The sequence below is a fragment of the Nelusetta ayraudi genome, unplaced genomic scaffold, assembly GCF_046127955.1.
Source record: "Nelusetta ayraudi isolate G7.1 ecotype Tasmania unplaced genomic scaffold, CSIRO-AGI_Nayr_v1 ptg000034l, whole genome shotgun sequence".
NCBI classification, from domain to species: domain Eukaryota; kingdom Metazoa; phylum Chordata; class Actinopteri; order Tetraodontiformes; family Monacanthidae; genus Nelusetta; species Nelusetta ayraudi.
In genome coordinates, this window is record NW_027466084.1 from 2,258,251 (window position 1) to 2,274,151 (window position 15,901).

Here is a 15,901-nt window from a genome sequence, read left to right on the forward strand (position 1 = left end):
TCACAGGGATCAATCTGATTGTTTGCACTCGTCCTCTGTTTCTGCCGTGTTAAAAGCCTTTCCTTTATGTGCAGATAGAAAAATCCCCTCAAAGGCAATCTTTGGAGGAGAGGGGGTTGGAGCCAATTCAGTGCTCATGATTATTGTATTATTTCTATTATTAGTGATTCATCCTTTGAGATGGTGCAGCTGATATCCAAAGAACCTGGCAACCCGAGTTCTGAGAGAACACTGCGGTCGCATGCAACGTTCCCTCTAAACTGCGCGCTTGCGCAATCGCGCACTGCTTGCACATTCTCAGCGCACAAGAAAATCTCTGCAGCGCATAAAATGAAATTCAACACAAACGTATTAGGTGGCGCACCGCAACGCCTTTGGAAGGATGATTTTTTTCCTTTTCCTTCCAACTGCACCGGCACCATATAAGTCTAAAAGGCGGAGAAACTTTCCAGGCTGCAGCCGCGCGCTGACATAGATTGCGTAACAAAGCGAAGAGGTGCCACTCCGCTCTATTTCCACCGGCTTGCTGTTAACACACTGGCTTAGCTACTCTATTCCGAGAAGACGTATCACTTCGGCTTATTTTTCAATCGATGTAATCACATGCATGCTACTGCTCATTCATTGGTAGTTGAATTGTTAGGTGTGTTTGAGAAGTAATTTACATTAAAAAAAAATAAATTAACATATTGTTAAATATGAGGGGACGGGGGGGACGACGCTGAAGCCCTCCCCCCACAGTTTCAAACAAGAGGAAACCCTGATGGGCAGTAGAAATGCAAATAAAAACTGAGTAATTAGATATTTTACAGACAAAGAGTTACAGGAATTTACACTGTATCACAAGCTACAGCACACGTCATTGTGCAAAAATGTGAATGTTTTAATGTGAACAAAATGTTATATGTATCATTTCTTCCAGAACATGACCCTCAGCCAGGCCACAACTGAGCCTCACCCAGGCCAAAGCAGGACTCTTCCTGTGGTTAAGCAGGACTCTTCCTGTGACCAAAGCAGGGCTCTCACATATAACATACGACACATCTCCTGAAAAACAAGATTTTTGTCTTTTTCATTTTAAGTGGTTCAAATCACTTATATTAAAAGTAAACTCATGAAAATTGCTGCTGTAATTTGATTCCTTTAATAAGCCATATAACTTGCTATGATCCAAGGTTTTGAACAGGTGTGGTACTGGTGTGTGGTCTGATGTTGCTCACAGTGGTCCTCAGTGTGCTCAAGGAGCTTGTGTGTATGCCCAGACACATGAAAAATTAGAGGGAACATTGGTCGCATCCATAGTCTGTCTACATAATCTACGGCACTGTTAAAACCCCCCCGTTTCTCTGTTTTCCTTCAGCACAAGAGATTAAAACTACAGTAAAGAGTTTCCTAAACTAGCCACACAGTTGAAATGATTGGAATAGTAACAAATAAAACACAATTCATGTGATAACCCTGAAGACATTCCGTCTAAAACAAATGACGTGCTGGTCTCCCACGCTGGAGGTGTGTCCACGACCTCAGCCGGCAACCAGCGAGAGAGATCTTTGATATGTATTCAACCAACAGTGCTGACAACACGTACAGTGAACGGAGAAGGTGCATTAAAAATCAAAAACCACTTCACGGACCACTTATTAGCTGATCCAGATAACAGACAGATCACAAGGGTCACAGGACAGACCACTGTGGAGACTGTCGCAACCATCTTTAGCGCCCCTAGTGGTTGAGACCACTGGTCCGTACCAGACAGCAACTGGTCGCGACCAGTATCGTTTTGGGACAAAAAACCCAGACAACCCCAAACCTCTGCCGACGCCAACGCCACTTTTGCAACTTTGGAAACAAACGCTATGCACTCAGTCATTTCTGCGTCTACATGAAGTGGACTGGATTGTAACAGAATGTCTAAATTGTGACATTGTGACACATGAATACCCAGTCTACAGGTAGAACATGATCAAAGCAGCATTTTGACGGTAGGAACCCCTGATGGGTAGTAGAAATGCAAATAAAAACTGAGTAATTGGATATTTTACAGACAAAGAGTTACAGGAATTTACACTGTATCACAAGCTACAGCACACGTCATTGTGCAAAATGTGAATGTTTTAATGTGAACAAAATGTTATATGTATCATTTCTTCCAGAACTTGACCCTCAGCCAGGCCACAACTGAGCCTCACCCAGGCCAAAGCAGGACTCTTCCTGTGGTTAAGCAGGACTCTTCCTGTGACCAAAGCAGGGCTCTCACATATAACATACTACACATCTCCTGAAAAACAAGATTTTTGTCTATTTCATTTTAAGTGGTTCAAATCACTTATATTAAAAGTAAACTCATGAAAATTGCTGCTGTAATTTGATTCCTTTAATAAGCCATGTAACTTGCTATGATCCAAGGTTTTGAACAGGTGTGATACTGGTGTGTGGTCTGATGTTGCTCACAGTGGTCCTCAGTGTGCTCAAGGAGCTTGTGTGTATGCCCAGACACATGAAAAATTAGAGGGAACATTGGTCGCATCCATAGTCTGTCTACATAATCTACGGCACTGTTAAAACCCCCCCCGTTTCTCTGTTTTCCTTCAGCACAAGAGATTAAAACTACAGTAAAGAGTTTCCTAAACTAGCCACACAGTTGAAATGATTGGAATAGTAACAAATAAAACACAATTCATGTGATAACCCTGAAGACATTCCGTCTAAAACAAACGACGTGCTGGTCTCCCACGCTGGAGGTGTGTCCACGACCTCAGCCGGTAACCAACGAGAGAGATCTTTGATATGTATTCAACCAACAGTGCTGACAACGCGTACAGTGAACGGAGAAGGTGCATTAAAAATCAAAAACCACTTCACGGACCACTTATTAGCTGATCCAGATAACAGACAGACCACAAGGGTCACAGGACAGACCACTGTGGAGACTGTCGCAACCATCTTTAGCGCCCCTAGTGGTTGAGACCACTGGTCCGTGCCAGAGAGCAACTGGTCGCGACCAGTATCGTTTTGGGACAAAAAACCCAGACAACCCCAAACCTCTGCCGACGCCAGCGCCAGTTTTGCAACTTTGGAAACAAACGCTATGCACTCAGTCATTTCTGCGTCTACATGAAGTGGACTGGATTGTAACAGAATGTCTAAATTGTGACATTGTGACACATGAATACCCTGTCTACAGGTAGAACATGATCAAAGCAGCATTTTGACGGTAGGAAAGCCCGATTCAACATGTACACAAAGATTCACATGTCTATACAAATTAACTAATTTCCTTAGTTGCAGTAAGGAGAACTGTGAATGCCTTACCTCACGCCAGTGGTAAAAGGGAGTGAGCAGAGGACTGAGCTGCAGTTATACGTCTGTTGTTGTGGGGCATTGTCCAATCACAAGCCGGCATTTATGACTGTCATGTTTGAATAGCCAATCGCATGTCCTACATTGCTGCTTTGATCATGTTCTGCCTGTAGGTACCCGTTGAAAAAAAACAATAAACAAAAACAAAGAACGTTATGCAGTCAGTGTTCTGCATTGTGTATCTTTCATGCTCAAAGCCGATCCAACGTTCAACTCTATCCATAAACATGAAGAATTAACACAATGATTTAGAGGCTGGTAAGTATTGTTTGTCTTATACTTTTTTCAGTGCATAAAATTGTAAAATTGGAGACAGAAGAAAACAAAGTGCAATTGCCTGTGATATATTCATATTCAGTTCAAAAACCAAAATATGATACCAATTTGAAATAACAAATAAAAATTAAACCTGCAGGCAGGGGTTTGCGGGACTGAGCCGAAGTGGCCGCCGACGACGCCCGATGACCCCCGACCTCTGCCGACGACCGACAACGCCACCCCGACATCTGCCGACTCTGGAAGAGGTCTAAATAATCATAAGTCTGTGTATGCAAATGATGCAGATTTTTCACCTCCAGTTTTGTTTTGTTTTTTGTTGTTTTTTTGGATGTGGCTGACAAATGTAAATTTTAGGCCTTGATGAGACAAACACGTGGGTGTTTGAATGAGCACGGGGCTCAGTCCCGAATAAAAAATAAAATCTTTATGGGCCCCTCTCCCTACTCGGGCCCTGGGTAGTCAGGTCCACTTTCCCCCCCCACTACCACGCCCATGACTAAAGGTGCCATAGGTGCTGGACCAGCATTGAGCTGCCGTGCCAAAAGTCCTGTGTTAAGCTTGTTTATTTCATTCATAATCCAAACTCAGATTTTTTTAATGCATGAATTAAATACCATGTTCCAATACATTGTGATTGGATGCAAAATACATCTTGGTTCCAGTTTGATTCATATTTTATTGAAGATGTTAGAGCACACAATCACATAGAGTTGGAAAAATCACACAATTATTTGAAACACTTAGTACCTCATAAGTTTCAATGGCAACATCAAATCAAAGAACAATTCTCTACCCAAACTTCTCCTAAAATGTAATGCGCTGAGCTGATATAATGTACTATGCAATATATCCAAACGTTCAAGCCAGGACTACGAAGTGGAAAATACATATAGCAAATAAAGACATAGTGCATTTGGGAATCACTGATGAAGATCAAAAATAATGGTCTCGCGTGATGCTGTGAGATTCTCGGACCGTCGGTGCAATCCAAAATGGCGACACCCTGTCATTAGTAAACAAAACTTTGCTTGATTATTTTGCGAATTACATATATTTATAAAATAAAATAAAAAACGATAAAGAAGCCTGGAGGCCGAGGAGCGCTTAGTCGATCTCAAAAAAATATATCTGGACGACATCTTCGACCGAAGAGTTATGGGGAAGACGAGCAAGATGCCGACGCCGACGCCAACGCCGTCTTCCAAGCGAAGCCGTCCCGAAGACTCCCCCGGAGCAATTTCACCGCCCGGTAATTCGTCAATTGACATATTATTGTCGATCGAACAAAGGCTCTCCAGCGTTGATGCCAGATTAAATCTAATGGAAATACTCCAAAGAATTCCAGGCGCTGCGTGAGTCGCTGGAATTCAGCCAGCAACAGGTTGTCTCCCTAGCCGCAGAAAACAAGGAGCTGCGAGGGTCGGTTAAATCTCTCACTGAGGGAATGAGCCAACTTTAGGGTATAGGTATGTATATATCTATATATAGAGATTTTCTCTTTCTTTCTCTTTAGATTAATCAGGTTATCATTTGAATAAGCCCAGTATCTGACAATTAGCTATGCAATTTCTCGGCGGGCGACTATTCAGGGAAACAGTTCATCTGCAGCCTATTTTCCTTTCTCATTTAGTATTACCTCGGGGGCATCCAACATTTTAATTATCATTATCATCATCGTAAATACCATTCACACCATCGTGATTCTGCAGACAGTGAACAAGCTGCTGCTATTTCCTCATGAGATAAGTCAAATTGCTCATCCAGTACCTGGGCTTCCATGGGACAAAGAAACTTGTGCATTGAGGTGACCGAAGTTCATCCCTCCAATTATCATAGTGATGCACAGACTTTGTGTGCACGCAAACGCCTTTTGGTTTAAAACTCTTACAGATTTTGCATTTTCAATGAAGGATGAACTGACTGGTCCAGATATGCTCTGTGCATTATATTCCAGTATAGCACCCATCTTACCATCTTATCCCACAGAACTACCAATAATACACAACAATGACACAATATCAGCAATCAGTTTCAACCAGAGGGTTTTGTGTTGTTGTTGTTGTTTTTGTTTAGTTGTAAAGTAACTGAAAATCATTTAAGTTTTATTCTCATCATTTTCTACAACATCTTTCCAAGAATTAATTCAGAAATCATTCAGGTTAAAAAAAAAAAAAATGACAACAAGTAAACTGTTTTGTTTAATTCCCCCCCCCCCCCCCCCCCACTAATGCTGTGGTGGTAATTGCAGAAGGTGGCCGCCGTCATGAAGCAGTAGAAGTGCAAGATCTGCGTTCCAAAGCTGTGGGGAAGCAGAGAAGACGTGACTGAACTGATGGTGGCAGCTGGGATAGATGTTGATTTATCGTGGCCCTCTTGCCCTCTGCACCCCTATCTGTCCTTACTATCAGGCTGCATTTGCAAAGTTTGGACTCAACATGAAAGGCGAACCACCCATTCACTTTCTTCCAGGGTTCAGTCCAGCGGGTGCAGCTGCAGTGGCACGAAGAAGATACCAGGAAAATATCACTGTTTCCATTTGCACATCAAGTCCTCACAAACACAGAGATGACCTTTAATGACCTTAAATAGTCTTTATAATCACAGTATCTACAGTAATTCCATTCCATGCCATCATCGTTTTTATAAATATGAATAATTACACCTGAAAAAAAAAAAGTTAATTTACTTAATTTTCCCAAGGTAATCGGTTTCCTAAATTTATTGAAGTAAACTCAACTTATTAGAATTTACAGTGTAAACAGGCAGACAAAACAAGTCAAAAGCGTGATTACCTCTGCTGGGATCCGCTGGCTGGGCATTCACCATCTCCGTGTAGTCCACGCTGCTCTCCTCGTTGTCCACTGTGTCTGAAAAGAACACTGCAAGACATGTCCATGCAAACCCTGTATTCTTCTGTTCAATCAAAGTTTGACTGTGATGCTAAATTCACAGAACAGAAACATGCGTCTCTGTCCTATCAGTGAACTCCATCTATTCCTCAACTCTGCTGCTCGTGCCAGTGTTTTGAACGCGTGTCCCTCACTGAGACCTTCACTATGTTAGTTACAGAACCTAATCCTCACCCTATAACAAGTCAGTTGGTTCGAGTCAATGATTCAGAATGTTAAAATTGATCTATGCTTATATTTGAAGGATCTCCCAGTTCTTCCTTTTCAAAAAATATATATATATCTGGTGACCAAAACTAATTTTATTATTGCTGTTTACCCTTCATATATTTCTTTCAGTATAAGTTTACCTTATTTTATTATCAGTACATGAACCTGTTGTAAAAACGATTTCATGAAGTAATAGGAAAATAAATTTTGCAAACCAGTTTCAGGTGTTTTCTGAGTCCAACCAATGCTGCTGTCAGCGCCTGCACAGATCCACAGAATGGATAAACTGATGATGTCAGGCTTTGAACAGATTGTGGACTAATGCGGTGAAGAAAAAAATCTTGCCAGAGATTATCATCTGAGGCGACAGTGGCAAAGAAAAAGTTGGCATTTTAAATGGAAGAAACCACTGAAGAAGAAAAGACAAGTCAAAAGATCAGATCAGACCTGTGGGTGGCAGTTAGAGGGGAGAGGGAGCATTGGGTTCATTCCAACTGTTCACCGACTCATCAGTGAAGAGTCCAGTCTTTGAATGAACAGTATTGCGATCAAGTCTGTTTTTTCTTGTTTTTTTTCTGTTTTCTTTGGGAGGCCCTGAAAGCCCATCATGAAGCATCTCCACACTGCGGCTGGGATACTGTCACTGCTCCTGTGGCTGATGTCGGCAGGAGAAAGCCCATTGGTCGCTCTCCCCTCTTTGCCGTCTTGAATTCAGGCTGGAAGGCCTGGAAGAAGATAACGGGCCACGCTGAGCAGCTCGCAACAACTCTCAGCAAGAGCCACTGACTGACCGACTGGCATCACAGTGTGGTGCTAACACTACACAGTGTGAAGGTTTCGCTGCCTACAACGTTTGCATCCATGACGACCGATGAGGAAGGTTAGTGGTTCAGAGGTGGTGGAGGAGTAGAACTGAGCTACCTGTGGCCGCAATCTAAACCCCTGTGTCGCGGGTCAGAGTCACCATCAAAGAGTCATCTAGTAAAACTAAAGTCAATGTAGGCCGAGTGAGACATAACGCCACAATGGATTGAGCTTCATCAAAACAGAGTACGAGCTCCAAAAGTTCAAAAAGGAACAAATTACAAACTGGTGATTTTGCATGTGGATAAAGTCATCTTTCACAAAGCTGGAACACAAAGAAAAAGGTTTGAAAATAGTTAAACCCAAGAAGCATTGTCACTGTTTTTGTATTCAAAACATGACCAGCCAACTTAAAGTCAGGGAATACCAGCCATCTGTCCTCAATTTTCCTGGAAATCTTGGAATTATTGCATTTTATGTCCTGTAGCTCCCCATATTTGGAGCACACGTTAAGGAGCTGCTGCAAACCGGCTGAGCTTGGGCTAAGTAGAACACAATCATCTGCGTACATAAGATGGTTCACAACCGTATCACCAAACACATTACACATTTTTAACTGTTCTGATAGACTGGTCATATAAAAATGAAATAAAATAGGGGATAGGATGCTCCCTTGCCTGACTCCATTGCTGACTTGGAAAGGGCCAGATACACAATCATCCCATTTCACCTGCATTGTCTGGTGTGCATACCAATACGAAAGGATTCTTATAATGTATTTGGGAATGCCCGCTTTGCTCAATTTTTCAAATAACTTTCCATGGTTAACACGATCAAATGCCTTGGAAGCATCTAAGAAGCACATAAATACTGAGGAGTTTTTCCTTTTGTAGCCAGTCACTAGTTCCTTTAGAATATAAATACACACATCTCTACCATGCTTAAGTTTAAAACCAACCTCATTATCTGCAGAGCTAATTAATGAAGTGACTCTTTCCAGAAGGATGTGTTCAACAACTTTAGACAGAACACTAGCAAGGGCAATGTGTCGGTAATTATCTGAACTGCTCACATTCCCTGCTTTATCCTCGATGACAGGGACCAAAGAAACAAGTCAACTCCTACTGACAATTCAACGACTGTCTCTTTTACCTACAACAAGAGAGGAGATGTGAAAAGAAAAGCAGTAGGAAGCAGTGAAGAAATGTTCGGTTTTGTTTTTTGACACGAGAGGCCTGACTAGCCGGAGGATTGTAGGTCTCTTTACCTCTCCTGGATTTGAAGTACAGTTTAAGCACCACCACAAGCGCTGACACGCTGCCCAGCGCACACACTCCTCCAATCAGGGCTTTCTTCCACAACGCCATGCGCACTGCGGAGACACAGAGACACACACAAGGACAGACGGTCAGTGGCTATAAAATCTAAGATGTTCAGTTAAACACAGGAGCTTTCAGCAGCGTTCAAGGAGTTGATGTCACCTCCTTGCATGCACCGGAAGTCTTGGGCAGTTACTACCTGCCAATACTGTCCAATGGAAATCTGATTGTTTTTCTTTGGTTCGTCCTGTCACCTTCAAAGTTTTTCAGTGGGCCTCTCCTTCACTTTACACATATTTTTATGGATGTTTTCCCCCAGATTGATGCACGAATCCTTAATTATTAAGTTACGACAAAAGGAGACAACCTAGTGGTTAATTTATCATTTTCTCACCAGCTCTAATAATGCATGTGTGAAACTTAGTGTGATTTGGAATATTTTTGATCAAAGCTGATAAACAAAAAAAGATCTATAATAAAATGGTAATAAACAGAGGAAATACAATATCTGCCTCTAAAAATGCTTAAAAAGTTGTTTGCTCACCATGGATGTCAACAAAATCACTGTAGACGATGTTATTGGCGGGGTTGGCAGCCTCGCAGCGGTACCTGCCGCTGTGTTTCCTGGACAGGACCGGGATCTGGTAGTGTGTGTTGTGGCTGTAAGAGGTGACGGCGTACACTGGATTTTCATCATCCGAGCGGTACCACTTAAAGGTGACCGGCGGAGTGCCTTCAACGCTACAGATAAGGTAGAGACGGCCTCCTTCGGTGATTTCTGCCAAGTCTGGGATGACGGTCATGGTTAGGTTGGAGAGAGGCACTGTGGGGAGGAAAGAGATCAATGATTAGTGGAGATTTTCTCTGATCAGTAGCACTGCATTTGTGTTTTTGAGGTAAATGTAACGTAACGTAACATAACGTGACGTGACGTGACGTGACGTGAAGTTACAATGTGAAAGTGCTAAACAGAAACATTTACCGGTGACCGCGTCGATGAGCCTCTCGCTGAGCTGTGGATTCTTCAGACTGTTTTTGGCCTCACACTTGTAGCTTCCTAAGTCGCTGGTGCTTTCGACAGTGAAGACGGCCTCCTCTGAGGCCAGCCGCACCGTGGTAGCCCTCACGGGGGTGTATCCCTTCACCAGGGTGTAGTTGATTGGCAGGCTGCCAGTGTGCGACCGACAAAGGATCTTTACAGGCTGACCGAGGATCGCCGGGCCGACCACCGAGATCTCTGGGATGGAGACGGGAACTGGAGAGGAGAGGCAGAGACACCCAACTGATTGGAGCAAAACAAGCAGCGAAACGTAGCCGTACATGATTTGTGAAGGCATTCAGTCCTAGGCCATCACTTCAGGTAGAAACGGCAACAGGAGATCTGCATTTGTGTTTGTGAGGTAAATTTAACATAACAATGTGAAAGTGCTGAACAGAAACATTTACCGATGACCGCGGCGATGAGCCCCTCGCTGAGCTGTGGATTCTTCAGACTGTTTTTGGCCTCACACTTGTAGCTTCCTAAGTCGCTGGTGCTTTCGACAGTGAAGACGGCCTCCTCTGAGGCCAGCCGCACCGTGGTAGCCCTCACGGGGGTGTATCCCTTCACCAGGGTGTAGTTGATTGGCAGGCTGCCAGTGTGCGACCGACAAAAGATCTTTACAGGCTGACCGAGGATCGCCGGGCCGACCACCGAGATATCTGGGATGGAGACGGGAACTGGAGAGAGGAGAGGCAGAGACAGCCAACTGATTGGAGCAAAACAAGCAGCGAAACGTAGCCGTACATGATTTGTGAAGGCATTCAGTCCTAGGCCATCACTTCAGGTAGAAACGGCAACAGGAGATCTGCTGTCAAAGTTATGAGGAGTTATGAGACAAACCAACAAACTCACTGACACTCTTTTCAGGGAAAAATAACACATTAATTCATCTGCACCCAAAAACACAACATGCAAAGTCGACTCCTTCAAACACAAAACGTCAACACATTTTGAAATTCTTCACTGCAGGTGCAGTAGCAGAAAACATCTCGAGGACACAACCTCATATATTTATGGTTTGGGATTGTTGATGCAGGAAGTGATTGTGTTTTAGAATCCTGGAGCCCTAAACCTTTGAAACTGTGGTCTTAATTTAGAAACCACTACGGATCAGTCTCTTCGTGTTTTAGCGCCATAATCAGCAGAACAATATTCGGTCACGACCTTGTCATCCCTCATGACATCTTGCACTCATCCCAAAATATTTCATCTGTAACATTTTCTGCACACTGGACTGACCATTGAACCATCCCTTTCCTGGTCCAATTAGTTCAGGTGGCACAAGCAAAAGTGTGTCAGCTCAAACACACACACTGGCACCGGGACATTTTTACTTTCATTGTTCAGAAGCAAAAACTTGCATCAGACAATTCCAGACAATTTCTGTTCTCTGTTTGTTCACAAGAGGAGCAGTAGGTTGATGCTTTCAATTCAATGTCACTGATAACGTAATAAGGAGAAGTCCTTAAAAAAAAATCTTGTGTCACAAACATAAAATGTAACCAGAAATAAATAGAACATAAATAAAAGTCACACCAATAGACATATAAATCCCCTCACTATATGACAGAATATTTGCAGACACAATATATACATTGCAATAAACAGCACCAGCAGACACAAGAGAGAGATTTGTTGCAGCAGAAGCTGACTAATGGGATGGTTGTAAAAATGGTTGTGTGCATCCAGTGCAGTAGTTTAAAGTACAGCGTATGCATGAACAAACAGTTAACACGCAAACTTCAGTCTTGGAGGGTTTAGTCAAGGTTTCAGTTTTGTTTTTTGTTTTTTTAATGATCGATTGAAAATCAAGGAGTCACAGATGTGGCAGAATTATTTGCTTCAACTTTGCTCACAAAGTTAAGGTAAAGGTAAATCATTTATTTTGATTGCTTGAGACCACAAGTTTGAAACGTGTGCACTTGGAACAGATTCATCCATCCATCTTCTAGACCCGCTTCCTCCTGCACTCACGTTTGCTGGAGTCTGCTGGGGCCTATCCCAGCTGTCAGGGGGCAAATGCAGGGTTGCACCCTGGACAAGTTGCCAGTTTATCGCAGGGCCACACAGAGACAACAACTATTCACACTCACCAGACAATTTAGAGTTTTAAATGCATGTTTTCACATGCATGTGTTTGGACTGTGGGAGGAAACCAGAGAACCCAGAGACAACGCATGCAGGCACAGGGAGAACATGCACACTCCACACAGAAAGGCCCGGGATCGAACCCTTGACCTACAGTACTTGCTGGGAGGCGACGGCACTAACCACTGCACAAAATAGTATCCGGTGGTGGTGGATGGATGGATGGATGTGAAAGCAATGTTAAGTACAACGTAGTGACGTTGTTAAATAAACACAACAAATTGGAACCCGGTGCATTGATTTGAATTAGAAACAGCAACTTTGAGCCAGTTTAAAATATCAGTGTATCATTAGAATAATGCACTTATGGTCGGTCTTACCTTTGGGACGCAGAGTGGAGATCTCACTGGATTTGGTGACGTTCTTGTCCTTGGCCACACAGCTGACATTGATCTCAGATTTAGGAGCCTTTCCATAGAACACCCCGTTACTTTTAGAGTAGAGGAAGTCCTGAGGTGGATCCAGACTGTACATCAGCTGGCTATCGTTGAGTCTCTCAGAGGCATAGCTGTCACTCCTACAGGTGAGCGTCACGTCGTCCTCCTGGAAGACTTCAGCTGGAGACAAGGTGAGGGTGGGCGCTGAGAACAGCTCTGTGGACAGATTTGGAATCACAGGAAATCATCAACGGGAGTGGTGTCATTGGTGAAGGACACTTTTCTATGTGGTTGTTGATCAGCAAGCTAATTTCAGTGAACACAATACACACCTGATAATATACCAAATCTGACGTGATTAGTAAAAGTTTCCTTTTACAATGATAAAGACACAGCACAGCAACTCACCGGCCACTGAAATATTCTTTGAGGTTCTTTTCTCCACACGTTTCACTACCAGTTTACACATAAAATCTGCTGGGCCCTTGTCCAGCACCATGAGGCTGTGGTTGACTTTGGTGAATGCTTCACTGAGATGCTCAGTTCCCTGCATCAGGTACAGGTATGCATCACTCGTGCTGGGCAGAGAGGTGTTGATGCTGCATGTGAGGGAAAGTTGGTCTCCTTCATAGATCTTTTGTGGGCCGGTAATCTCCAAAACTGGCGTGATGGCCAGCTCTAAGTAGATCAAAGTAATAAAAGCCACAACAATATTATTTTAAATGTCCTCCATCCTTTAAAAACGTACAGGTCTGAAAACACTTTTACCTTTGACTGAAACACTGACAGTGTTGCTGTTCAGTGAGATATAAATATTCTGGCCTGTATGGATTCTATAGGAACAGTGAAATGTGTGGGTGCCACTGGTGGTAACGCGACGCTTCCACACTGCCTGGGTGGAGTTGGTTTTCATCGACTTAATATTTTCAGAATCCCTGTACAAGTAGAATTGTGATGCCTGCTCAGGTGCCACACAAGTGAGTGTTATCTCATCTCCTTCGGTGGCCTCCATAGGGTTGATGTGGAGAACTGGAGCTGGAGCTTTTGGCGACAAAGTCAGTTAGATGGGAGTGAGACAGATAAAAGTAACATTCACTTGCGATATTGTTTTTTTTTAAGTGCATGGGTTTGTTCTTTTTTACGTCTGTGTTTTGTCAAATCACATGATTTATTAAAAGCTATCTGAAAGAGAAAACATCTATTTAAAAAAAAAAAAACGTTCACTTTTCCTATATGATTTCCCCAGACCAGATTCTCGATGTGTCAATTTGTGCAAGTTTTTTTTTTTTTTTTTACAGACTAAGCACTGAGTCAAAGTGCAATCAGTTTTTCAGTTTCAGTTCAGCACAAAATGCAGGTGTACTTTGTCACAAAGAAAAATTTGGAACATTGTGTAATGACATTCATAGCTGAGACTTTGCTAAAAAAAAGTACCAAGTACCAAGAACAACCGCAAGAGTCACTGTGGCAGGTCATAGTCAAGACCTGCAGTAGTAGTAGTAGCCTCATTATTTTCCAGCCTGAACTGTGTCCTTGCTGGCGATCACACTCACGTGAACTTTCAGTCCTCATGCAAACACACCTGTCACTGTGAGCTCATGGTTGGAAGAGGTCTCCTCTTCGTCCTCAAATTTAACCTCACAGCTGTAGAGCCCTGAGTTGTCCACTTTGAGATTGGTCAGTGGGCACAGCAGGTCATTGGAGCTGCTCATGGTCTGGGTGCAAACCACGTCTTCACTCTTGTAGATGGTGAAGTCAACCACCTCTGGCTTACTGAGCACAGCCTGACAGTGCAGGGTCACATTGGTGCCCCAGGCAACCTCATGACTGGGTTTAATGGACAGAGTGACCTTTTTTATATAGGTTTCTTGGGAGGAAACAAAGTGCAAAATATTTAGATTTTCCGGGAATCAACAACACAATTTTAGCTAAAAGCTAAGGAGTAAATAAAAACACACCAACAATTCTAAAATAAAGGTACAATGTGTTTTGGCATTTAGTGACACCTATTGGAAAGGCTGTAGACTACAAGCATTTGAATTTCCATCCTGTAAGGATCTGAAATAACTTTTAGAAGCTGCCAAAAATAATAATAATAAAATTAGAAATCTTTTTTTCTAAGATAGTGCTGTTTTTTCCGGTCTGGGATTTTGAAGATAACTGTGGTGCAGCAGTTGTTTTGGATGCCATGTGGGGAAATGAGATTAGTTTTCCATGAAATATTGGAAAGCTCACCTCACCCAATTTCAATGAAACATTTATTTTTTCACAATGATGTGATTTTCATTAACATTAATAGGATAAGTGATTTTAATATAATCTGTTAACAGAGGGCTTAATATTGTTTACTCAAGATCAACAGTTTTTTTTGATTGAAAAAAACACTTGTGTCTGCTCCACTTGAGACAAGAATGAGAAAAATGTGTGGCTACCTGTGATGATGGGACTTTAAAATCTAAGTGAACATGTTTTTATTTTCATTAGAAATATCTTCATTTTGGTGGCAGTTAACTGTTGTAGTTTTATTTGTAACGAGAAAGTGGCTTAAATTGGTTTAACTATCCAGGCCATTAAAATACTCCACCAATCATGTTTGAGCTTCTAATATGTCACGGCCCTGGAGGCCTGTTAGAATCACCTGCCCAACAATCACTAATTTCCCATCAATCTTCAGACTTTTCATGAACTCATTTTTTTTCAATCAATTTTTTCCTGTTCATTTTGTTCTATTAGAACATGTATTTGTTGTTATTCTCCAAAATTGTTTGTCTCCTTTTACCTCATAACTAATCATATTTAATTCAATCTCATTTATTTGTTTTTAATTTCTGCTTGTTCTTCAAAGCTTTTTCAATTTTTATTTTTTTTAAATTGCCTTTTATACATGTATATGTATATATATATGTATATATATATATAAATATATATATGTATATATATATATATATATATATATATATATATATATTTATATATATATACATATAAATATATATATATATATATATATATATATATATATATATATATATATATATATATGTATATATATATACGTATATATACACATATATAAATATCCTCCACAAACACCAGACCAACAATGGATAAGACTCCACTTACTCATCTGTGCAGCTGCCATGCTCTCTACATGAATATCTTGTAGAAGAAGTAGAAATAACAGCAGCAAGTTAATCACACATTTTTCAAGTGCATTCCAAAGAACAAATCCAAGTTGTGAGTGGTCGGCATTCTTACAGCTGAACAGGAGCGAGGTGGTGGTGAGAAGCAGTGCGATGGCCATCGTCACTGAGGAACAAGCAGCACTGCTGGAGGTGAGCAGGGCTGTGACTGTGGTGGCGGGTGGGAGCAAGACAGAAACACAAAGGTTTGTGCAGCAAATTTTATGTGAGTGAAGATTGAGGTGAAGAATGAAGTGAAGAATAAAGTGAA

The 15,901-nt window shown here is 42.0% G+C and overlaps 1 protein-coding gene across 1 annotated transcript; it reads right to left on the bottom strand.

The window, feature by feature from the left end:
* Positions 1 to 6,094: 6,094 nt before the first annotated feature.
* LOC142892532 (platelet endothelial cell adhesion molecule-like) lies at positions 6,095 to 15,590 on the bottom strand. The gene is made up of 10 exons (XM_076032744.1): positions 15,572 to 15,590; positions 14,031 to 14,315; positions 13,217 to 13,489; positions 12,857 to 13,126; positions 12,392 to 12,664; positions 9,864 to 10,136; positions 9,426 to 9,704; positions 8,719 to 8,934; positions 6,432 to 6,506; positions 6,095 to 6,129 (listed from the first exon to the last, which is right to left on the bottom strand). The coding sequence occupies exons 1-10, from the start codon at positions 15,588 to 15,590 to the stop codon at positions 6,095 to 6,097; spliced, it is 1,998 nt and encodes a 665-aa protein (XP_075888859.1).
* Between the last annotated feature and the right edge of the window lie 311 nt (positions 15,591 to 15,901).

Coding starts and splice junctions, on each gene's coding strand:
- LOC142892532 (XM_076032744.1), bottom strand. Junction 10,137..12,391: donor CTCCACTCTGCGTCCCAAAG/GTAAGACCGACC, acceptor TCTCCTCTCCAG/TTCCCGTCTCCATCCCAGAG. Junction 8,935..9,425: donor TGATTTTGTTGACATCCATG/GTGAGCAAACAA, acceptor GTGTCTCCGCAG/TGCGCATGGCGTTGTGGAAG.